Source organism: Callionymus lyra, chromosome 13 (genome assembly GCF_982586985.1).
Source record: "Callionymus lyra chromosome 13, fCalLyr1.hap1.1, whole genome shotgun sequence".
NCBI lineage: Eukaryota > Metazoa > Chordata > Actinopteri > Syngnathiformes > Callionymidae > Callionymus > Callionymus lyra.
This window is the reverse complement of record NC_141830.1, coordinates 12,825,907-12,851,365: the sequence shown is the minus strand read 5'-3', so window position 1 is coordinate 12,851,365 and position 25,459 is coordinate 12,825,907. Positions and strand designations below refer to the sequence as shown.

Here is a 25,459-nt window from a genome sequence, read left to right as displayed (position 1 = left end):
TGAATGGCATTAACAAAGAACTTAATACATTCATTAATACAAACTTAGAAACTATGTTATTATTATTTACTATTTATTTTGAGCAAACTATTGAGCAAAAGGATGAAGATAAAAGGATAAAATGATAAAAGATAACAATAATAAATACAAAGCGAAATTGTCATCTGTCACTATCAAAAACATTTTCTACATGCGCCCCCCCCCCCCCCCCCGCGTCTGTTTTAGATTGACTAAGAATAATGGTTGTCTTGGGACCATCTGGCTGTTCACCCAGAAGAGCTGCAGGAGGATCCTGTGGAGAAAGAACTTCTCTGCTCTGGGTGCTGCCCCCTCAACCCCAGTGCTGAACGGATGATTCAGAAAAATGTGACACAGAACATCACTAATATTTCTACATTACCAAACAGAAAATTCTGACGGCACACAGTCTAAAAACATATAGAAATAAGAAAACTAGTGCCTCTTTGATGGCGTCGAGGTGTTAGAAAATGTTGGCATAAGAACGATCCTCGCGGCAGATTTCACGACACAAAATCATCCTGGCGGCCGTTCTGAACCACGTGTAAAAGAAAGCGTACACCAGAGGATTCAGCATGGAGTTGGACCAGCCCAGCCACTTGAAGGCCAGCATGGCCTCCTCAGATACCCTGTACTCGCTCCTCACGCTCAAGGCGACGCTGAAAAATAAAGGACACCAGGAAACGAAGAAGACGCCCATGACGACCGCAAGAGTTATGGTCGCCTTCTGGTCCACCTTGTTGCTGATGCTGCGCGAGTGTTTCCGAGCCACCACCAGGATCATCATGTAAACGATGGAGATGGCGGTAGAAGGCAGGAAGAACACCAAGAGCGCGGCGGCGAACGAGAAACCGTCGATGAGAACCACGATGCATTGACGAGACTGACTGGTGATCAAGTTCATGACGATGAGGGTCACCCCTACGAGGGAGGAGGTGGTCCAGATCAGGACGATGATGGTGGCCGTGAACCGCGAGTTCATCTTCTGGCTGTATTTGAGCGGCTGACACACCGAGTAGTACCTGTCCACGGAGACGAAGCACAGGTTGAGGATGGAGGACGCGCACAGGAGGATGTCGAAGACCCCTCTGGCGAAGCACATGGAATCCCTGTGGTGCCAGGACGTGCCCACGTGCAAGGCGGTGCTGAGCGGGATCACCACGGCTCCGATCAGCAGGTCGGCCACGGCCAGGGAGAGGATGATGAAGTTGCTGGGCGTGTGGAGCTGCTTGAAGTAGACGATGGAGCAGATGACGAGGAGGCTGCCGCACATGGTGCAGACGGAGATGCACACGCTGGCCACCAACAGAAAGTAGGAGACGGCGGTCAGCGGGGAGACGCAGTCGCTGCAGCCGCTGGTCCAGTTCTGCACGACTGATACACGATCCATTCACAGGGTCTGCTCAGCTGAAATCAAAATAAATAACAGTGAATAATAACAACAGTCGATTTGAGAGATGCGTTCACTACATTTTGCTCACTTGTGCGACCAAGTTGATTCTGAGGGCGGCTCGTGGCTCGACACACTTATGTAGCAGTCGACGTGTCCGAGGTCACGTGACGAGTGTGTGTGTGTGTGTGTGTGTGTGTGTGTGTGTGTGTGTGATGACATCATGTTATTCACTGCACTGTGTCAATACATGTTTATGCAATGATGGCTTCTTGTGTTGGATCTGTTGCTATAATATTGTGATTATCCATCAGTTTAATATTAAAGTACAACAGTTTTTTTTATATATACTGTATATTAGTGTTAACTGTAGTATTTATCACTTAATTCATATTATCATCAGTAGGAGACTTTAATTGTTTATTTTCCCACCATAGTTTTGTTATTCATATGTTATAATGTCTACATTAAATAATTTGGAATGTATTTTTTATATATGTGTATTTTTATAATCTACAGTTTTACTACATTAATATAGGACATGTTTTTCATTTATATATTATTCTATTCCTTTATGTTTTCGGCTAAATTCACAAGTTTGATGTTATTATATCTAGTGACCATATTTATTTATTTATTTATATAGTTTATTTTACTGTTATTTTTGATTTACTCAAATATGTCGATGTTTTGCTTTTACTACACGATACAAGACACTGGTTTGATAGAATGTTAAAACTTAAAAGATCTGGACCAGATCTGATTCAAATTTGTCACATAAAAGATTTATCAAATACAACAAGGATGGAAGAAAAAAGGAAACAAATACTTTATTCTGTCTATTCATGAATACTTTATTTATATAGAGGAGCATTACAGTTGTATTAAAACAAAGAAAGGCAACGTCAATAAACACAAATAATAATAAACAACATTTATCGCAGTATGATTCTAAATAATGATGGTAAAATGTTTCTTTATTTTACAGATTATTGAACAAAATCAACTACATCACTTGAACCCAGAAATATCAACAGAATCCAGGGAAACAAATTCAGTGTCTAATTATTTACACAATTTAATTTATTAAACAAATTATGGTTAAAAAATTACCTAAAATTGTATGTATGTGTGAAAAAAGAGTCGATCTATCCATCTATATCTACCTGTCTGTCTATACACAGTATATATTAACTAAATAGGTTTCAATAAAAATGTCAATATCTTACATTTCCTGGGGAAATCCTAAATAAAATGAGGACATGATAAGTAAAAGTGAAAAAGTTTTGTCTCATATCTATAAAATTGTGTTCATCATTTCATGTTGTGTTGTGTTTTAAAACTGAATCGATCGCGCCTTCTTCCCACAGAGGAGTTACGTCACATGATTCATTAACGGTGAGTTTTTCATATCCTGGCGAAATAATTGACCCGAGGCGATGATCTTCACGGCGACTCTGAACCAGCTGTAGAAGAAGGCGTAGATGAAGGGGTTCAGCATGGAGTTGCACAGCGCCAGCCAGTTCAGCGTCTCCACCATCAACATGGGCAGGACGACGTTGCTGAAGACCCGCACGGTGGTGCAGAGGAAGAACGGCAGCCAGCACAACAGGAACACTCCCATGACGATGGCCAGGGTTCTGGTGGACCTCCGCTCCAGCCGGTTGCTGGCGGACCTCTTGACGCTGGTCAACTTTTGAATGTTGCGTGCCTGCCTGTCGGCCACGAGGAAGATCTTCAGGTAGATGACGATGATGATCAGGAAAGGCAGGTAAAAGGAGAAGATCAGTCCTGCGATGTTCGCCTCCAAACTCATGACGAGCTGAGATTCTGCTAATAAAAAAAGGGATCCGATCCCTGCCGGGACAGACCAGAAGAGAAGAATCATCCCTCCGACCACGTGAATGTTTATCTTATTTCTGTAGGTCAGGGGGTGACACACCGCTAAATATCTGTCCACGGAAATGCCGCAGAGGTGAAGGATAGAACAAATGCACAGAGTTAAGTCGAATATCCCCCGGGCTTTGCAAAAAGAGTTGTAAAAACGGCGACAGGTACTTTCTGGGAATCTCATGGAGAGAGGGAAGACGACGGCGCCCACGAGCAAGTCGCACACGGCCAGAGACAGAAGCAGGGAGTTGGTCGGGGTGTGCAGCTTCCTGAAGTAGGAGACGGACACCAACACCAGCAGGTTCCCTCCAACGGTGACGATGGCTAACAGAGAGAGGGAGAAGTAGAACAGATAACAGACCACAGCACGAGTGGGAATATCCCCAAAACTGGAACAGGGATGTGTCCGAGTCCTGTTGAGGCTTTCCATGAGTCTTTCTACGAAGCATAGAGCAACTGAAGTGTCCGTGCTGGACGAGCTTCTTCTTATACACCGACACCTCATCATTATTCATTGACGTCATCCAATCAGGATTAGTTACTCTAGTTACTAGTTATCACTCAACCTTGGTCCACCTTAAAATTCCATTTTTTTTTTCATTTTTGCTTTTGTGATTCATATGAAAAACAAAAATAAGATCAACATTAAAGTTCACCCAACTTTTAAAATACACTAATTTTCTACTCGCCCTCGTGTGGACAAAGAGTTATTATTATTATTATTTTCATGGTAATCTGTTCCTTTTTACAGTTATTGTAAAAAAAAAGTTTTTTCATTTTAATGTAGCAACTGAGCACCCAGTGGACGAACGTCCTCCAAAAATATGATTAAAACATCCATATATCTCCATACTACTCGTCTCTAATGCCGTCTTGTATTGAAGGCTTGACGAGGAAAAATGTCCTGATATTTTTTTAAAAAAAAGCTGTATTTTAGGCTCGTTTGTTGCAGATAGTTAAAGAATAATAAGCGATATTAACTACTAAGTACTCCAAAAGTGAATAACAGAAGTGCTTCCAGCGTAGACAGTAGACTGACTTACCGGAGTACTTTCGGAAATACTTCCAGTTTATATCACGTATATGGATGTTTTTTAGTGTCTTTTTGGAGGAAGTTCGTCCCCTGCAGTCACTTTATTAAAATGATCTTTTTTGTCTATAACTCTTAAAAAGAACAGATTACTCTTAAAATAATACCAACCTTAGTAGACATGAGGGTGAGTAGGAAATGAGTGAAGTTTGAATTTGAAGTAGCATAATCGTGACCCGGTTGATATATATTTTGTTGAGACGATATACAGTTACGACACATTTCATTCCATTTTAGGTTTACCGAAAATAAAATACATCCAATAATTTACTTTGGAGTTTCCCATAACTTAGATTAAAACCTAAAATAATTTGATTAATATAAGGATTTAATGAATCGTTGTGCTAAATGTCACCTCACCTTGTGTTATCTAGGCTCGAAGACAAATGTGTTTGTTGTATCCCTTGCATTGTCTCTGGGTCAAGATAATAAAATACATGTGCTCTGGTGGTTCACCTGGACCCTGAGATAACACAAGGGTTAAAGATGAGGGATAAAATGAGTTGTTTCGAGAGCTTCATTAAATATTTTACCCCCAAACAGAATTTTTTTGTGAATAACCAGAATACGTATTGTGTTACACATGGTTGGTCAAACTGAACAATGATATTCAATCATACATTATTTAATCCACAACACTTGAACGAACCATTTTTATTCTACATTTTGAAACTTTTTTTTCATGTCCTGTCTTTTTCTTGGCCTCGAGTCTCACTTCCTGGTTTGATTGTTAAGCCCCGGGCCCTGGCGGAGGTTGAAAACAAATGTGTTTGTGGTATCCCTTGTGTTGTCTCCGGGGTCAAGGTGAACGACCTCCATCACTGCATATGTATTTATGGAAGCCAGGGAGATCGTTCACCTTGACCCAGACACAACACAAGGGTTAAAAATCCTTTGACAGTTTGGCAGGACCACAGGCTGCCGGGCCCCACTCAACAATATTTTCTTGAATTACCGAAGTAAACAAGAACTCTGAGCACCTGCTTATGTTTGTCTTCATTCTACACTAATGTGAAAGAGGCAGACGCCACATTGACTCTTCAGCCACCGGAATATTTTCTATGAAAGCAAACAGGGAGTACAACGACTTAATAAAGTATAATACACACCTCAATTAAAACAATGCTCCGCCCACCGAGAACGACCAGATCGCCGCGGGTTGTATGTCATCGATGAGGTATTTGTGACTGGAATCATAGGGCATGTCTTGATACTTTTGTGTTGGTTCTATTGTACTCACATTCCTACATTGAACAGCACACAGACACACCTCATGCATTTAAGAGCTGATAACAAGACTGTCTATTGTTGTTAAATTGAATAATGGAATACTAATATTGTCGGCAATCTCTGTTTTTCTCAAATACAAATACAGTGGTATGAAAAAGTTTGGGCACCCCTGTACATTTTCATGATTTTCCTTTATAAATGATTGGTTGTTTGGATTAAAAAAATCCATTTAAATATATCTTATAGGAGACAAACACAGTGATATTTGAAAGTGTGCAAGAATTATTTAAACAAAATTAGGCATGTGCATAAATTTAGGCATCACAAAAGTAAAATTACTCAATATTTTGTGCATCCTCCTTCTTTAGAAATAACAGCCTCTAAACGCATCCTATAGCTTCCAATTAGGGTCTGGATTCTGGTGGAAGGTATTTTCGACCATTCTTCTTTACAGATCCTCTCCAGTTCAGTCAGGTTTGATGGTTTCCGATCATGGACCGCCCGCTTTAAATCACACCATAAATGTTTATAATATTCAGGTCTGGGGACTGAGATGGCCATTCCAAAACGTTACACTTGTTCCTCTGCATGAACGCCTTAGTAGATTTTGAGCAGTGTTTAGGATCATTGTCTTGTTGAAAGATCCAGCCCCGGCACAACTTCAACTTTGGTACTGATTCTTGGACGTGGTCTCCATACCTCAAGCGACCCTGTTTGTGGTGTGTGCAGAGAAAAGCCTTTTTTCCGCATTACTCTTCCATAAAGCATCTCCTTGTGTAAAGTGTGCTGAGTAGTTGAACGATACACAGTGACACCATCTGCAGCAAGTTGATGTTGCAGGTCTTTGCAGCTGGTCTGTGGGTTGACAGTGACTGTTCTCACCATCCTGCGCCTCTGTTTATCTGAGATTTTCCTTAGTCTGCCACTCCGGGCCTTAACTTGAACTGTGCCTGTGGTCTTCCATTTCTTCACAATGTTCCTCACAGTTGAAACTGAGAGCTTAAATCTCTGAGATAGCTTTCTATATCCTTCCCCTAAACCATGATGTTGAACAATCATTGTTTTCAGGTCATTTGAGAGTTGTTTTGAGGCTCCCATGTTGCCACTCTTCAGAGAAGATGCAAAGAGGAGAAACACTTACAATTGTGCTGTGTCTCAAATCGCATACTACTCTTAGTATACTAGAAGTTAGTATGCATCAGTTTAGTGTACGTACTAACTAGTACACAAATTCTCCACAGACAGTATGTCTCAAATCAAACACTGCTGCTACACACTAACCGGAAATCACATGACAGCTTCTTCTTCTACTTCTATTTAACGATGTTTCAAGCAGCTGTTTCAACGCTATCGACACCTGCTGGCAGCACGTTTTGCAAGTTTGGAAAAAGAAATAAAGAAAAAATATGAGAATCGAAATATTCGCGAGATATTTAAGCTGGTATCAGCACCTAAGACACACGTGTCATCCTTCTACTGCTGCTGAAAATACACCTGTAAGTATATGCATATATATGCATATATATATGACGTAACTTACGTTTAAAACGTCATTAAGATGGCGGCTGTTTCGGGTGGTTAGTGTCCATCGAACCATGCTCAGTTTTGTGGGCGTGTTTGAAAGAATTGAGACGCACAAACGCACTAAAAATACTATTGGCCTCCTTAAATACCCTTTCTCATGATTGGACTCACCTGTGTATGGAGGTCAAGGGTCACTGAGGTTACCAAACCAAATTTGAGTTCCAATAATTAGTGCTAAAGGTATTAAAATCAATAAGATATAAGGGTGCCTAAAATTATGCACATGCCTAATTGTGTTTAAATAATTCTTGCACACTTTCTGTAAATCATATAAACTTTATTTCACTTCTCAAATATCACTGTGTTTGTCTCCTATAAGATATATTTAACTGGATTTTTTATCCAGACAACCAATGACTTATAAAGGTAAATCATGAAAATGTACAGGGGTGCCCAAACTTTTTCATACCACTGTACCTTATTAGTAGTACAGAGACACTTACATCTAATCGTCCCAAACAGAAGTGAAAATACCTGGGATTTATTTATGTTCTTTTTCAGAATGAATCAAACTATGAAAACGTATTTGGGCCATTGTTGGGTGAGCGACATAGTAGCGACGGTCTGATGAAGCTTCATGACGCAGTGTCATTATTCTCAGAGTCCACTAGATGGCGGTCTCTGCACTATTTTCCTTTTGTTTTGAACAACTTTTCTAATGAACCATAACATCTTTTTTAAACTGACCGCGCCCCCTACTGACCTCTAAACAACATGACACTGCTTCATGAAGCTTCACCAGACCATCACTACCACATAGCATCAATAGATTTTTTTCTTGAGAAAAAAAAGCGTTTTCTCTTAATAAAGATTTCCAAAAAAGGATAAGACTATGACGCTTATCATGAAACCAGGATCCTTCACGGAGACCATTAGCAAAACTCTCTGCAACAGGAAACCTTCTCCATATTATCCTCGCAAATCTGGAGGTCATTTAGGCTAAATTGTTGAAGTTAAATAAACATACTCTCTACAGCCCAAACCTGAAATAGAAAATGATGTGAGAATACAATCTGAGCTGCCGAAATGTACATGTTATAAAATAACGTTCTCTTTTTATCATTAAATGGAAGGCCGCCTTGAAATTCCCATTAAGTTCAACAAAAACCCATTTAAAGAAAAAAAAAATTTAGTAGAAGTGAAATGAGAACGGATGCTTCTCATCTGATTAGCATATACAATACATATACATATACATATAGAAATAACTTAGAATCATCGATTAAATATTGCATTTTTAATAACATTTTAGAACAAAAGCAACATTAACAGAAGCAGGTGAAGTTACTTTAAGATCATGACGTTAGTGTGTCATCACACGTGAGCGTGAGTTTCATCATTTGTTGTTTTTAGCGACCCTGTGGTACTGTGAACGGGCCATTAGAGGTGAGAAGAATCAAAGTGTTTATTAGTCCCTGAGCTTCCTCTCGCTGCGATGACGCACATCGACAACGATCACACCCATTTGCACCATCCTCTTCTCACCTATCCAGCCTGGGCTTTGCTTTGACGACATCGAAACAAACACAACAAAGCATGTAAGATGTTGTTGAATGATCCCAAGTGTGGCGCCTTGTTGGGTAAACAAGGGTTAATCACCGAGAAAGGATTGGGATCATTAGAGCCTTCTGAAAGTACAGGGAATATTTGTGTTGAAGGTTTCATCACCTGGAGATACTTCCCTAAAAAACACACAATTAGAAAACAAGGTGAGGACCCAAGAAGCAAGAAATGAGGCCTTGACAAATGAAAAATAGTCAAACAAATAAAGTATATTTTGTACCTTAAAGCTCGTTTGAGGTTAAATAACAAGCCCAAAACATGGCTACGTCTTGCACGGCAGGTGTTTACTCACTTTTAATATGGGTCAAGTATTCTGCTGTCCGCCTGCCCAACAGAACAAAAGAAACACTGATGTTAGGCTTATGTGAGCTGAATGTCTCATGCCGATGAAAGAGCTAACTTAACCCATTTACCTACTTTTGTGTTGTTGATATTATATTCACAGATATGCTAATGTTGGTACACTTTTCTAGGTATTTATTTTTTCGCTATAAGTTTATTGAGTACATTGACATCTTTGAAAAGAAATATGAGACAGGCCGTGGGTGCGAGAGGTTTTTCTTGTGCTGTGTCTCAAATCGCATACTTGCGTACTCAAAGTTAGTGCATAAGTGCGTCTCAATTCTTGCTCTTGCCATGTTATTTCAGAGCCCACTAGATGGCGGTCTCTGCACTATTTTCCTTCGTTTTAAACATGTGTTCTGATGAAACTAAACTGCTGGCGCCAGCTACTGACCTCTGAACAACATCATTTAAAATTGATGTGATGTTTCATTAGGACAGTTGTTAAAACAAAGTAAAATAGTGCAGAGACCGCCACCCGGTGGACTCTGAAAATAATGACACTGCTTCATGAAGCTTCATCAGACTGTCATTAGTATTAACCCTTCTAAAAACTATTACTCAGATTAAAGTTAGATAGGGTTTTCACATTTTGTTGCTTGTGTCATGAATCTCATCTTTAACGTATGAAACCGAGCTAGACTTGAATCATCTTTACACATGAATAGAACATTGTAACATGAACACTCAACCAAAAAACCACAAGCCGTCCCAGACAGAAAAAAAACAGACATAGGATCTTTTTCATTTAAAGTAGTCGTCACTGAGGCAGAAAACATTCCTCCGCTGCAGTCTGCGCATCAGAAGTCTACCTCAAATTACCCCTTATTATACTGACCTTTTGTTGAAATGATCACCATAGACAATAGTAACTATTGAGAAATGTTCTGTATTCAAAACTAAACTTTGAGATAGAGTCCGCTTTTCTTGGATAATTTAGGTTGAGATCAATATTTTATTTTGTTCATGAGGAAGGAGAAATCAAACAGAAATGTTGTTAGATATGTGTAGCTAGTGTTTGAGTTACTGTTGAGCCAGAATGGCTAAAGTGCAAGTTGTACTGTAAGACAAAGTGGTTCTTAATGTAAGTAAGTAAGTAATTTGCTTTGAGGTGAAGTCGCCTGTCAGAGAAAATTGTCACTGGATTTAAGACATAATCTAGAAATTCCTGCTCGAACAGATCAAATGACCAGATTGTCACACTTCAATGACTGCATTTAAAATAAAAAAAGTTCCTGCGGGTGTGAAGTATCTGTTCGTGCTAAGCAGAAATTACAGTGAAATAGACTTAAGATTTAAATTTGTTGCTTAAAACCATCTTCACACCAGGATCCATTAACCAATGAATTTAAAAAATATTGGTCGTCTCTCAAAGGTGCTGCCAAACTCTTGCGTAATCTCAGGGTCAAGGTGACCCGGTGGCCTGAAAACAAATGTTTATGCAATCTCTTGTGTGGTCTCCAGGTCAATGTGAATGACCTCCACCTCTGCATATGTATTTGCGGAAGCCAGGGAGGCCGTTCACCTTGACCAAGAGACCACACAAGGGATACCACAAACACATTTGTTTTCAGGTATAAGACGAACAGATGTGTAAAATAATACTAGGTTTAAAGCACTAGGGAAACAAGCGAGATACAGCTGTGAATCACCATCAATTTATTTTTTCATTACATTTTTATCCACCAGCAAAAACATAGTTTCCAACACTCCACACAATGTTTTTCTTATCAGTAAAAATCATCATAGGGTGAATATAAAACTTTTAGATTTTTGCTTTAATCCATCCATCGTGTATGTTCAGGGTCTCATGACCTTGCTGTCTTTGCTCTTCAATGTTCTCTACCTTTTTCTTTCCCTTTTCTCTCAATCCTCCGTGAATGTCTTCTCCCTTCCAGCAGAAGTCTGGTTCTGCTCCAGGTTTCTGCCTCTCCATTGTCGTTCCATCAGATTATAATTGAATGTCATTTTTCAACTTGTTAGACATGCCTATCCCTGAACTAAAGACACAAACTGAAGTCACATTGCAACCGTCATCTTGTCCTGATTCAGATTTAGATTTTACATTTAAATACATATATAGATATGTTTTTGGTATGTTATTAATAAAGGTGAGAAATGTGTGGTAAATCTTAAATTAGCTAACTTATTGAAAAAAGATATGTCTTCATTTATACATTCCCAATGGAAGTAGGTTTCTAAAAATGATTGATTGATGAACAGAATAATCTTAATTGTTCTCAACAAAGACCTGAAGAGACACATACTCCATATTTTGGTATTCTAGTAAGTATTATGCCAGGAAATGAGATAGACAGGATGAAGAAGACGACATGAAGGAGATTGGAGTGACTAGGAAGGAGGTGCAAAATGTGAGAACTGAGCTGCTTGGGAAAGTCCCAAAAACAAAGAAGAAAAGTGAGTTAAGATCCAGTGGTGGAAGAGCAATACAAGGATAATAATAAGACATAATAAATATTAATAATAATAATTAATAATAAAATAGTTAAAGAATCGGCCATACTTTTAGGTAGTCCACACCAAGACATAAAAACAAGGGGTTGGAAAAGTCATTAAGAGGTCATTAAACCTGTGGTCGGACATAAATCTAAAACAGGAGAATAAGTTTGTTGTGGACGAGGATGCGAAGCTGCAGAAGTTCTCCTTGTGCATAAATACCTCTTTGTGTCTGTGGTTCATTTGAATACATTATTAGACTCTGCCAGGAACTGGAGATTCAACTCGTCAAACAGGAGCGTGACTCAAAACATTCCAGTCGACAGCGCCGCGTACTTTCCTATTTAAACGTGAAATGATCGGCCAGAGTCATTCTCGAACATGATTTCATGCAGTGGAGTCTACTTTGTCTGAGCCAGAAGTGCAATCTCAGGTACAACAACTCTCACTTGTTTTTAGCAGATACGTATGTTTCGATTATTCCTGACGGATCTTTGTAGGAAAAATAAGCTTTTTTGTGCATCTATAGTCCAAATATATATACTCCTCTATTTTAATGATTTTTTCATTTGTGAAGTTTGCATGATGCCTTGTGCTCGTTTCCCACTATCAATAGCAAACAAATGTTTTAATTTTAATTCAGGGTTCTATAGGAAACTTAATCTAAAAAAAAATCAGATTTATATTGCAGGTTGTTGTGCTGCATCAATGTTAATTGATGGATATTTACAAATAAATTGCCTTTTTTACATATTATTTTCCTCACTAAGCGATCGACTGCATAGTTTTGAAATCCCTTTTTTTCTACATTTAAATTGTCTCCCCCTTTTTAAATTGTGCACAGATCTAGTTATGCAGCTGTGATGGCCGTACTGAAGTTGCCGTACGCTGTTCTTGTTCTGCTTCTGCTGCAACAGGTAAGCTTTAACACACACATTCCATTTTTTTTTTTGCAAAAACCTGAAGTAAATTCCATATAATAATTCAAATGTATGAGGAAATTATGAAAGAGATCTTGATGATGCATCCTTTTGTACAATAGAATTACGATATAATGGTATTCAGCACAGATTCTTATATTATATTTTAAACCGGTTCATTACTCGCATGGTCAAGATTAAATCATTTAAATCTGTATGAAATTCAATCCTTTATGGAATATATTCTTCAGAGATTTTTTCTTTAATAACTGGATGGTAAACTAAATTATAAAACATTCAAAAGAATGTAAAAGGAAATTAGAAAAATTAGTCCATAATAGTTCAGCACAAATAGTGAAAAAATATAATCAGAAAATTAAAAAATGTTAATCATTAAAACATAGATAGTGGAATTAAATGGGTAAAAAATCTTCCAAGGAAGAAGCTAAAGATTCAACTTTGCAAACTCACATTCCTGGTTTTATTACTTTTGAATCATGCTTTTTAGAAGGATAAATGAAAAACTGTCACAGAACACATCTAAATATTTCCAGGACATATATGAGGAATATTAAACACACGTTTTTATACAGGAAAGTCTTGATGCCCAGCAATTTCAAGGTCATGAAAAAGTGAGGAGAGCCAGTAAGTTTTCATCTATTCAAAAGATGTCAATACCTTTTTAACATGTTGTCTTGTTTTCCAGCCACTAGAGAGTTTGTGATCGACATCATTGTGGAATCTTCAGTTTCTATCCAAAGTGTTTTGAGGTTATTAAATAACTTTACTATTAATGTGAACAACGACACTTTGCAGATAACATCCCTTAGCGCCACAACAGGTTTGGCTATTTTTTTGTGTCATGTTTCACTCTTGCATTTCTCTTCTTAACCTTTGGCATCAACTGTCCGTCACGGCAGAGTGTTTACCGAATAAAAACGGAACCCAGTGCAGATGCGAGGAGGGTTATTCTTTCTCCAGTGAGACCTGCGTGAGCTATGGGGCTTGTGACGCTTCCATCAGTGGCAGGTGTGGATGTATCAGTGGCATCCCAACTGACGGTGAATACTGCCAGCTGACAAACAGAACAGGTAACAATACATCATTACACACAAGAAAACAACACAGACATGTCAAAAAAAACAACTTATATAGGCTTAAAAACAAACGCCAAAAATAGACATAAAGGTGAAGCTGTTCAAAGACGTGTTTGTCGTAACAGACAATAAGGAAGTTGATTTGAATCATTCAAAAATTATTAAAATGTTTGAGGAGGGGAAAAAAAAAGAACTTACTTCCTGTATATTTGTTTTGTTGTTGTTGACCCAAACTATTCACAATACTTTTATTCGAAATACTTTTTTCATTGTCAAGATTTAGCTTACAATTACTGACTGTCAGGTATATGTGTACAAATAACTCTAGCTTCACACGGACAAACACTGATGTGCTCCAGGCGTATGTTGTCGATATAAGCAGCATGATTGTTTCTTCCCACAGTCACCACAATGGCACCAACAACGAGTGAGAAGACAACAAACCCGACAACACCGAGTGCAATGACTCCAACGGAATCAAAGATTACAAAAAAAGTGGAAACGACACCGACAGAAAGCAGTATGTGGATTTTAAATGGATTATTTGATACCTTTATTCTTCCCACATTGGGGAAATCTTAGTTGTACACATACAATAACATTTTAACAATAACAATACATTTCCTTTTCCCCTCCTGCACAGACTTCACCTCCACGTTCACCATAGACTTACCGTTCCAAGAATCCTTCAACGTCCCCACCAGTCCACTCTACAGAAACATCATCGGAATTGTAAGTCTTCACCAGCTGTTCAACCAGAAACCGTGGAACCACAACCAACTTTCTTTGTCCCAAAATAGATCAGAGGATCATTTGAAGCAAGTTTCCCAGATTCCGAAGTGACATCCCTGCAGTTCAGGTGAGAGACTTATTTGAAAAAGAGAAACTTTGGTGAGTCAATAATGAGGATATATTTGTTGTGCTTTGATGCAGCTCCGGGAGCACAATCGTAGACTACACAGTGAAAGCCACTTTTCCAAGTGGTACTGAAGTCGATACATCTGGATTACTTGGAGAGATCAGGAGTGTCTACAATGTGATAGTTGACAGTAAGTTTCCCTATTTTAATGAACATGAATCTATTTATGTTTATGGTTTTTGTTCTTCATTTAAAGGTGAAAATACTTTAGTTTCCGAACCAGCCGAGGTCTTCTTCGGGAAGGAAGTTACACTTTCATGCGGCCCTCCTGATTTTACTAACTGGACTGCTGAGTGGAGGGTTGACAACACAGTAATACGAGAAGATGATCAACACAGGTTTACCATAGAGGATGGAGTCGCCAAACTCAAAATATTGAAAATGTTTCTGACAGACAACGGTGAGCAACTACATGATTTTTGAAATAGTTTCTCTCATTTTTGATTCCATTTCCTTGTTGTTCTAGGATTATACGAATGTCGACTGAAATCTACGGATAATATTATTTTCCGTGAGAGATTCAACGAACCATTTAACTTCAAACCAGAACCTCTGGTCAAAGTGGTTCCTATCAACGGGCAAGTCAACTGTGAGGACGGAGACCGTGATGTGCGACTCAGGTGCTCGGTTCAGGAGCCGTACAAAGTGAGGTTCAAGAACTTAAACGAGACAGGTAAGTCCAAAACAAAGCTGGGATGCATTTCTGTTTCCTCTTTATTTAAAGTAAGTGATGATATCACCGATCTTGCCTCTAGTGTGAATATATAAATATCAATATATGTGTGTAAAGTGTTTCAGTTTCCCCTTAATTTAATAACGCTTGAACACACAACCCTTCAAAATCTAGGTTCATGCTAAGAAAAATGACGTTTATTCTTCGTTTCAATTACTTAAATAAACAATATTCTCATATTTTTTCAATAAGACACTGTTATTTACCATCACAAGTTGAATGTCATATCATCAGAGGTACTGCTGTGCCTCACCTGCTGACTTTTGTCTTCACTTTATTGTACAATCACCAGGAGCAATTATCACAAAAATACGTTCAAGACATTCCACAGGCTGTAGAGAGTCAGATAGAAAATATCTCTGTTAGTTCATATTAGCGATATGCGGACATGTGGCCATGTGATCCAGTTTCTATTGGATCCTCAGATATGAGGCACAGCTCTCCAGTGCCTCACCTGGGATTTTTGCTTGAACGCAAAACACTCAAATTCATTCTTCTTTTTCTTTTTTCACCTCCCCTGACTGCAAGTATATTCTCACTAAGTGACTCTTTGTACATCTATGTTTCAGTGATAGAGGTAAAATACAATGAGTTTTTTCAAATGAGTCAGATTTTACCTCAACACAACAGGAATATGAAAATATATAATAAATAGAACTATAAAATTATTCTTGTATTATTACTGGATATTACTCTCAAGTTCTTTATTATAACTACCGTCACGGTTGCATCATGCCCGTTAAATAGTCAAGATAATAATAATAAAATGTACAAGTTTTGCCAAAGTGGCCGCACTCACTGTTTGTTAATGTCTGTTTCACAGAAGCCCAGGAGATCGACCGCCCGTATCGTATGGACTGTTCCACACCAATAAACACATTCACTTGTGAGGTGGCATCGTATCCACAATACAAAGCAGATATAACCATGAAAGTCACAGATGCAAGTGAGTCGTCGTCCTGTTTGCCGATACTTGAATGAAACAAAAGGTCTAAACTGAGCTTCGCGCGCAGGTTTTACATGCGTCGATGATGAGTTCGGAAATGGTTTGCTGAACGACGAGGGCCGAGCCTCTTGTGAAGAAGACGAGGAGGGAGAGAAAACGGCAATTTGTAATAGCAATGGTCGATGGGGGAATCGAAGCGACACCTGCGTCCTGAAGGTGATCCTGGAGCTGCTTGAGCAGTCCAAGGTGAGATTCCAAATGTTTGTGGATACTTACTCTATGTTACTCAATCCAGTTGCATGTTGGTAAAGCTACAGAAAGTTGGATGTTGAAAGAAGTCCTATCAGGTCAAAGTTGTGTAGTAAAGAACACCAGAGGTAGAATCTAAGCTTTGGAACGATCTTCCTCTTTCTTTGCACTTGATGATCTACTGACTCCTTCAAGAAACATCTTAAGACACTTTTATTTGTGCAGACTTTTCCTTGATTTTCTCCTGTGTTGTTCTTGGTGTTATCTTGACCTTTAAAGTATATATTTTATTGAGTATTGTTTTGATTGTTTAAGCGCTTTGTGACCCTGGTCTGGAAAAGCGCTATATAAATATAAATTACTTAGTTTTTGTAAACAGTAACTACCATTTTTCATCATATTTGATGTCGTTATTTCTTGACATCTGTTCCATGTAAGCAACTAAAATAAAAACAATATGGTATAAATGACGGATACACAGTGGCACAGTGTTTAGCGTCGTTGAGTGGGTTTACTCCAGGCACTCCGGTTTCCTCCCACAGTCCATAAAACATACAGCGGTTGATTGGGAAGTTGAGGATATTGTCGGTAGGTATGAGCTTGTATGTGCTGGGTTGTATGTCTTTGTGTGCCCTAGGACTGGTATCCTTGTCCAGGGTGTTCCCTGTCTCTAGCCCAATAATTGGATAGACTTTATTCCGCTAACAATATAGAAAGGAATGACAAGAAACTATGCGGTAAAACAATGTGACATCACGTCCCTGCGTTCATTATTCCTGTCACATTAAAAAGGCCTCATGCATCAGGTATGTTTATCTGTTGTCTATAAAAATAACTTATGCTTGAAGGTACTTTTTGTTTGTTATTCAAATTTCAACCATTGAAACGCACTTCAAGCAAAAAAACGAAAACAAAAAGTATGATTAACAAACACACACAGACACAATATAAAGCCACACAACAGATGAAGGAATATTTCAACAGTGAAAGTATTTTATTTAAAAGAGAAAAGCACAAAGTGTCAAACAACAATTTTGTCTGCGACAAGATCACAATGAACTCGCGAGCATGTGTTATAACAGGAACATCAACATGTCAGACTTAATAGGAAAAAAACCGACCACATGCTCACTGATTTGTTTTTGATCTTCAAACTTGTTCCAGCACATACAAGGAACTGTTTTTTTCGGTAAAACTGCATCTTGATCTCAATCTTTTATGATTATCAGAAGTGCATAACAAAAGATTTATCTTTGCCATGATTGAAAGATCAATGATCTTTATCATCATTTCTCGAGTAGAAAACCTTTCACCAGGAAATGTTACACAAGGGACAAAAAGGTTCACTAAACAACTATTTTTCCAAATGTTTTATGTGGGATAAAAAAAAACGTTTTGGTTTTCTAAGGCATCAGTCAAGCTGAAGATCAAGGTCAACCATTGGAACCTCCAGACCTTATTATATATCTTATACCTTATTGTATTGCTTTTTTTCACACTGACATTTTAGGCACACTCTACTGACTCACTTCAAAAAGTCTTCGTTTAAAAAAATGCAGTAAGCCCCTTATCATGATGATGAAGTAATTACTATATAAAGTCCCCCCCGTCTGAATTCTCAGCAAAAGAGAGGTTACAAGACTCTATTATGACAGCCAGCTGTAATCACGCACCGCTTTGTTTATACAACGAGTCCCTTGGAGGTCAAGCGTTTGTTGACACACACTTACACATCTTGATGCTTGACCAGTCACAGCGGAGTGGGTGTGGTTATGGTAAACAAGATTTTATCTCCAGATAAGTGTTTTCAGTGGGCGGGGCTCAAGCACATTATCTTATAATGAGAAGAGAGTTTTGTACAAACAGACACATACTGATGAGTACAATAGAGGTTCAAGATCTATATAATAGACCAGGGGTGGGCAATATGTCGATCGCGATCGGAAGCTGTTGCGAGTCGATCGCGTGATTTAATAAAATATGATATAAGAAAATAGTAAAGAGAGCTCTGATTAGCTGCTGTGCATGTCAATCAAATGGTTATTGCGCCGATTGGTTGACAATTTGATTGACATGCACAGCAGCTAATCAGAGCTTCAGCCTCTTCCACTGAACGCTCGGCAAAGTTCATATGAATCGAGAATAAAAAGAGCAAAACGTGCGACAGTCATTTTACGCAGTTCAGAAAAACGATATAGAATTATAAGCTTGTTTTTTTAAAATAATATATCGAACAAAATAATGCGCGTTTGATCGCTTCAGGTTCTTCTCTACGAGAGTCACAGAAACATGACGTCAGGTCCATCAAAGTTAAGCTGCAGGTTTCAATGAAAGCGCAACAAATGCTGGTTTTCCGTTTGTGATCGCGTCCTTAAATCACACTTGCATTAATACACCATCACATGATGACCATTTGTAAATTACCTTTATCTCACGAATATAATAAGAATACGCTTAAACCCAAACACGTTAAACAGGTGCAGGTGAGACACACATTCTAATGACGTCAGAGACGATCAGACAAATCGATGATGATGTGAAGTTACTGGTTAACAGTTTTATTCTCTAAACTTCATCTGAAGATGTTCTAAAATTTAAATAATCCACTTGTGTGATTCATATCAGACATGTTTAAAATTAACAAATATAAAATGTTAGTTTGAATTCATGTTTTCATTTGTTTTTGTTTTTTCATGATCACAGAAATGGAGAAATTTAAGTCTTGTGCTTCATTTGAATATGATTGACATGTTAAAATGGAGGCATGGAAAGGGATGAACCCGTCTGAATTATTTGTTGATTTTGATGAACAAAGGAAAAGGACTTGAATTCGTGTCAAGCACAGATTCTTACACATGAATCTTTTTTGTGCACCATTTGGGTTCAAATTACCATTTTTAGTAGGAAATCAATGCAATTCTTAGTACATATGAGTCTGAACTTGTCTGCAGTGGAGGATGAGATTTAACACGACAGGCTGACACTTAAGACCAGGTCTCATGGATCTCATGGACATTTTTGGAAGTTACTCTCAGAGGAAAAGTATCTTCTTATGAGGAAATATGCTCCTCACGGACTGCACTATTTGAATCTAGTTATTTATGTAAGTCAGTTTTTATATGAAGATGATTAAATCCACACATCCTTCCATCATGACTGATCATCATTCACTCCATTCAGTGCAAGTCATCTGAGTGAAGTATGTTCTTACTTACGTTGAGCAAATTTTATGAAGGTAGATCTTTTGAACTTAACAATTATTATAATTATTATTATTATAAAAGTAGCTCGCAAACCGAAAAAGTGTGAGCACCCCTGTAATAGACACTTACATCAACACATTAGTTGCTCTTTAAGGACACAAAGTTAAAAATAAATTTTTAGTGAAAACACAATTGGAGGAATATCAGCAAAATAGTTCTAAAGCAACTGCCAAATGAACAGAAACATCCTATCAGTATTTTAATTACTACTTTAAATATTGCATCAAAATACACTGTAAATGCAATCGTTTTATTTTATTATTTGCAAAACCTACTTCCTGTACAAATATAATTTATAGTTAGTGCGCGTATCTTCATTTTTGGGTTTTTTTCACCACTACTGGACTGAAGCTTGGGTCTCAATGAATGCAGCCAGTTCACTCGTCTTTTTGTCTGTTTCACAGCATTTGAACAACCACACTCTGCCAGCCTTCTTAGAGGTAGTCAGGGAGAACATTGAGGAACTGGAAAATGACGTGGCTGAATCACCAAACAACCTCAACGCCACTGTTTTTATCTTCAACAATATAGCAAACCTCATGTCGCCGGCAATCTCGCTTAACGCAGCATCTTTCACAGTGAGTGAACCTCTGACAGATCCACGAGACATTTGTGTGAACTCTTCTCTCTTTCCTTCAGGATTTTCTCAGGACCGCAAGTGTCCTTACCAGTGACAAAACCGAGCGTTCCTGGGATAACCTGAATAGAAAAGCAGTCTTGTCTAAGACAAGAGAAATTGTGAAGCCAAGCAATGAAAGCACAAGCTCAGTTTTCTTGTTCTCCATAGAGAGGATCTCCACTGGCCTGATCAGTGGCTCCTTTAACATTTCAACCAAAAACATTTTCCTCCAAAGAACAAACTTCGCCAACACCTTTAGCTCCGAGTACAATTCGTCGGTGGAAGTTGACGTTCAGGACTCCAGCGGACAAACCAACGACCTCACGGTCATAACGTTTTTTTCGATGGAAAATGCCCTCCCGCCCAGAGACGAGGAGAATTCCTCCTTAACCGTCATCAATGGCAACGTTGTCATCGTGCAGTCGAGCGGCGACGTCGACAACGTGTCCTTAACGTATGACGTGAGGAACGCCAGCTTAGGACACCCGCAGTGCGTCTTCTGGAACTTCAGCCTATACGAAGGACTGGGAGGGTGGGACGGCGAGGGCTGCCAGTTGGTCAGCGCCGTCAACGACACCGTCACTTGTACGTGCAACCACTTGACCACCTTCTCGATGTTGATGTCGCCGGAAGCTCCCGAAGACCTTTTTCTGGCAATCATGACCTACATTGGCGTCGGCATATCCATCGCTTGCTTGCTGATATGCCTGATCATCGAGGCGTACACGTGGAGGAGGATGAAGTTGAAGGACCTGGCGTATTTGCGTCACATCTGCATCGTTAACATCGCCGTTTCGCTTCTTGTCGCGGACATTTGGTTCATCATAGGGGGCGCTGTGTCGGATGCCGAGGTGACAAGTGAAGGAACCTGCAGTGCAGTTACCTTCTTTATACATTTCTTCTACCTGGCTTTGTTTTTCTGGATGCTGCTCTTCGGCATCCTGCTGCTGAAGAGCATGGTCTCCGTCTTCAACACCGGCTCGTCCAAGCGTTCAAAGGTGGCCGTCGGCTTCTCCCTCGGCTACGGAGCGCCGCTCCTCATCGCGGTCATCACCATAGCGGTGACCGCACCGGACCAGCAGTACCTCGCCGGGCCTACCTTGTGCTGGTTGAACTTTTACCAGTCCAAGGCTTTACTGGCCTTCGTGGTTCCCGCGCTGACCATCGTGGCTATAAACCTGGTGATCCTGATATACGTCCTGATCAAAATGCTGATGGGGCGACGGCAGGAGTTGGGTAACGCTCGCAGTCAGCAACAGAGTGATATCGCCGTCATAGTCAGAACTGTGGCGATCCTCTCGCCTTTCTTCGGATTGACTTGGAGTCTCGGCGTGGGAACCATGGTGGCGCCCAACAACAGAGGCCTCCACATATCGTTCGCTTTCTTCAATTCACTGCAGGTACGACCTGACTTTGTCTTTCATTCTTTGACTGTCGTGTTCTAACCACCGCAATCCTTTACTGCCAGGGCTTCTTCATTCTCGTGTTTGGGACGTTGTGGGACAAAAAGGTAGGTTTGACTAATATACTCCCCTTGGCTTTAACCCTTGTGTTGTCTCTGGGTCAAGGTGACCCGAAGGCCTGTGTTTGAGGTCAAGATGAAAGACCTCCCCGTCTTCCATAAATACCTATGCAGTGGTGGAGGTCTGTTATCTTGACCCAGAGGTTAAAATCCCCATCCTAGATGATTTCCTTCTTTATTCCTGATCAATTCAAGTTACTTAGTCTTGAGTATAATGCTAATGGAAAATTATTGATGATACAAAATAACAACAGGAGCACTTTAACCACAGAAAGATGTATTTATTAATTTACAAAAGAGGTGGAAGAGTTTACCTTTCGCAGTAATGTATGTGAACGGACTTGTATCTTGGGTTGGAGGTCGAGTTTGAGTCGTATTGACAGATTGGAGCCAAAAATGAATCAATTCACAATTGTTTTAAATTAAGAAAAAATAAAAATTCACATTTTATTCATTATTCTAGCAAGTAAATTTTTGATTATTCTAATACATTACAAAAAAAAAACTTTAACAAATGTTTCACCACTCGAAAACGACGGGGAGAGTGGTTTGAACTTCAATACTGCCCCCTTGAGGTCGAACACAAAACTCAAGTACTTTTCTTTTGTATTATAATTCTATTTTTTACAAAACAAGTTATTTAAACAGTCGATTATGCTATTAATATTTCTAAACTTTCCTTGAATACCTTTTTTGGCTCGTGTAAAAAATAAGGATATTTTAGAAATATCTATTTTTATGTTTTCTTTTGCGGTTTTTATGTATTTATTTACCGTAAAAAAAGACAACAAATTAGTTGCCAAAATATGTATTGTTATTTTTGCAAATTATGCTAGCGCTGTTAGCAAGGGATCGTTTACAAATACCAGCCATGAAGAGAAACATGCTATATGTGGCACAGCTAGTTTAATAACTAAAAAAAACATAATATCTAACTTTAACAACATAGCTTTAGCCATAATATCAAATTGAGAAGAGCAGGTATTACTGGTAAACAGCTTGATGACACAATTCATTCATTTCTTTCTTTTTTCTTTAAGGTCCGAAAGGAACTTGTTTCAAGAACTTCAACAAACAGCACAAGGGTAAGATCTGTTCCTGTCCTGGATAGAGTTTCATTCTTTATTTATTTATTTATTTATTTTCTAATTCTTACTGTTCATTTAGAACACCACCTCTGGAACATCTTCCAGTGGATTCTTGGACAGATTGAGGAGAGGCGGGAGAGGTATGAACATGAACTGGATAGAGGAAGAGGTTTTAAAGGCTGACTTGCTTTTCTGTTTCTCAACAGGCTACAATGTGTATACGTCTAATTCGGCGAGCAACATCTGAGGAATCCACAACCGCACTTTTACATTAATGGGCAACTACCTCTAAAAATGAGCCTTCTTTTCCCTCCAAAGACTGAATGCATCTATGTGTATATTCTATCTTATATACAGGTACACAAGATAGAATAATATAGGCTATAGACAAATGTGAATGTATCTGTGTGATATTATATATTTATATTATATATTTATAGTTAGGTTAGGTAGAACTTTATTGATTTTTGAATTAGACAGAGCAATACAGACGATTATTCATAAAAATAAAAGAACAAGAACCAAGAGAAATAAAACGAAAGTACAAGATGACACAATCTAAGTCTAAAGATAAAGAACGTAGATCAAAGACAAATAAAGACAAAGGATACAAAGATTAACATAGAATAAAATGTCAAGACATTTAAAAAAAAAAATAAGTGATGCGATGTGAAATGAATGAATGTATTCACACAATAAATGTATTACTATGATTGTGGTTGAAAAATAAAAGTCATTTATTTATTAATCTGAAGAAGCTTTGATGAATAAAACCATTATCACATTATATGCATTTGTTATTTCAAGCATCTTTGTCCTCTGTTTGGCAAGAAGACGCAGCATCATTTGCAAACAAAGAAATGTCACCAACACTAATGCAAAGTTAGAAGTAGCTTTGGTTTACTTTGCCAATCAAATCAGTTATAAGAGCGATGGCGCACATCGGTATTCAAACCCTGGCAGTGAAGAGTTTATTTTGTATTCTAGATAGAAATGATCAAGTAAGTGCATTGTAAAGCAACAAGCAATACAACAAAAATGAGAAAAAGTGACAACAATCGCCTTTATACTTTATATCTGAACTGCATTTGGCAAAGGAGAATTTACGGCATTGCAGTTACACTCTTCCGACACGCGAGGTCGCCAGAATCAACTCTTTCTAAAAGGCTGTCCCGAAGATAAACTGATTATTTTGTTATTATCATAAACTACTGTTTGAGACTACGGAATTATATGTGGCCTTGAACAGCATGAAGAGATGTGCAGAACACAGTGCACGTTTATATCGTGACCCAGAAAGATCATCTGACAACAATTATTCTAAATGAAAAGCAATATGAATTAGTTAAGAATCATTAATAATACATTTTTAAAACAATACTTTCGTTTGCATTATTTCATAATTCTTGTGAAAGGGGTTTGATAATAGAAAAAGGGCTATATAAATAAAAATGACTTACTTACCTTTTTAAATGTTGGCATATTATTAACTTAAAGTTATCTAGTTAGTGTTTTTTCAAAATCATACGTAGTAATCCGTGGTTTAATAGGAATATAGATTCAATAAACTGCTCTTTATTCTTCTCAAATTATAACATGGTCATAAATCAAACTATATAAGAGAAAAGAAAAACAGATTCATTCGTGATGTCTTGAAGCTTCATGAAAGAGTGTCATGTTGTTTAGAGGTCAGTAGGTGGCGCCATCAGTTTAAAAATGATGTGATGTTTCATTTGAGCAGTTGTTCAAAACAAGAGAAAATAGTGCAGAGACCGCCATCTAGTGGACTCTGAAAATAATGACACTACTTCACGAAGCTTCAGACCATCTTAAGGGTCACTAAACAAATGTTTGTTAAATGTTTTTTTTAAGGAATTAACGTTTTTTTCTTAATTAAATTATATTAAAAAATTAAAAAACAAAATAAAAACACTTTTTCTCATCATAGATTTCTTATTAAGGTTTCTTTGAATGTTCAGTACAGATTCAATGCTCAGTTTTGAGGTCAACTGAAAAGTTGACTCATATTTGTGACACTATTGATGTCCCTTGTATGAGGAATAGAACACGGCAGGCAAGTGTGACACTAAATATAAACAAAATTTAAAAGTTGAATAATCAGTTTTTTGTTCTTGACATTGATCTGTTGTCGTCCTGAGGTCCAAGCATCTTGACGACGGTGACCTCCTGAAGGAGAAGAGTTGATTTGTCAGACAAATGTTCATGGAAATCCATGTCTGCTCATTGGGGCTGGAAATGGCATCAATGCAAATCAGCGAGCCCCCTTAGAGGCCATCACGCCTCCATGGGACGTACACCTTGTGAATAAGGACTACAGTCCCGTCTCTCATGGTGGCTCCAGCTGCTTCTTAGTGAGTCTCTGCAGCCAAAATTCAAGGTAAAATATTTTGATCTAGTTACTTTAAATAATGACTGTTACTGTTCTTTATTTAAATATAAGGTTTACACATGTGAGAAAAGGGCTCCTTTCGTCCTAAAGTAATCAACTTTAAATACGTATTTTAAGTTTTGTTAATCC

General features: G+C 38.4%; 3 protein-coding genes across 3 annotated transcripts; 1 reads left to right on the top strand and 2 right to left on the bottom strand.

The window, feature by feature from the left end:
* Window positions 1-481: 481 nt before the first annotated feature.
* LOC148067425 (trace amine-associated receptor 4-like) lies at window positions 482-1,408 on the bottom strand. The gene has a single exon (XM_087806380.1). It carries the CDS (start codon window positions 1,406-1,408, stop codon window positions 482-484), a length of 927 nt encoding a protein of 308 aa, XP_087662506.1.
* Window positions 1,409-2,783: 1,375 nt separating this feature from the next.
* On the bottom strand, window positions 2,784-3,728 carry LOC148067424 (trace amine-associated receptor 1-like). Its single transcript, XM_087806379.1, has one exon. It carries the CDS (start codon window positions 3,726-3,728, stop codon window positions 2,784-2,786), a length of 945 nt encoding a protein of 314 aa, XP_087662505.1.
* Window positions 3,729-11,921: 8,193 nt separating this feature from the next.
* On the top strand, window positions 11,922-23,697 carry LOC148067423 (adhesion G protein-coupled receptor F1-like). Its single transcript, XM_087805945.1, has 19 exons — window positions 11,922-11,997; window positions 12,409-12,481; window positions 13,078-13,129; window positions 13,191-13,325; window positions 13,405-13,575; window positions 13,985-14,101; window positions 14,225-14,313; window positions 14,382-14,440; window positions 14,515-14,630; window positions 14,697-14,900; window positions 14,967-15,173; window positions 16,057-16,179; window positions 16,247-16,425; window positions 20,096-20,269; window positions 20,331-21,710; window positions 21,779-21,820; window positions 22,873-22,917; window positions 23,000-23,060; window positions 23,127-23,697. Exons 1-19 carry the CDS (start codon window positions 11,954-11,956, stop codon window positions 23,165-23,167), a joined length of 3,312 nt encoding a protein of 1,103 aa, XP_087662071.1. The 5' UTR covers window positions 11,922-11,953; the 3' UTR covers window positions 23,168-23,697.
* The last annotated feature ends 1,762 nt before the right edge of the window (window positions 23,698-25,459 follow it).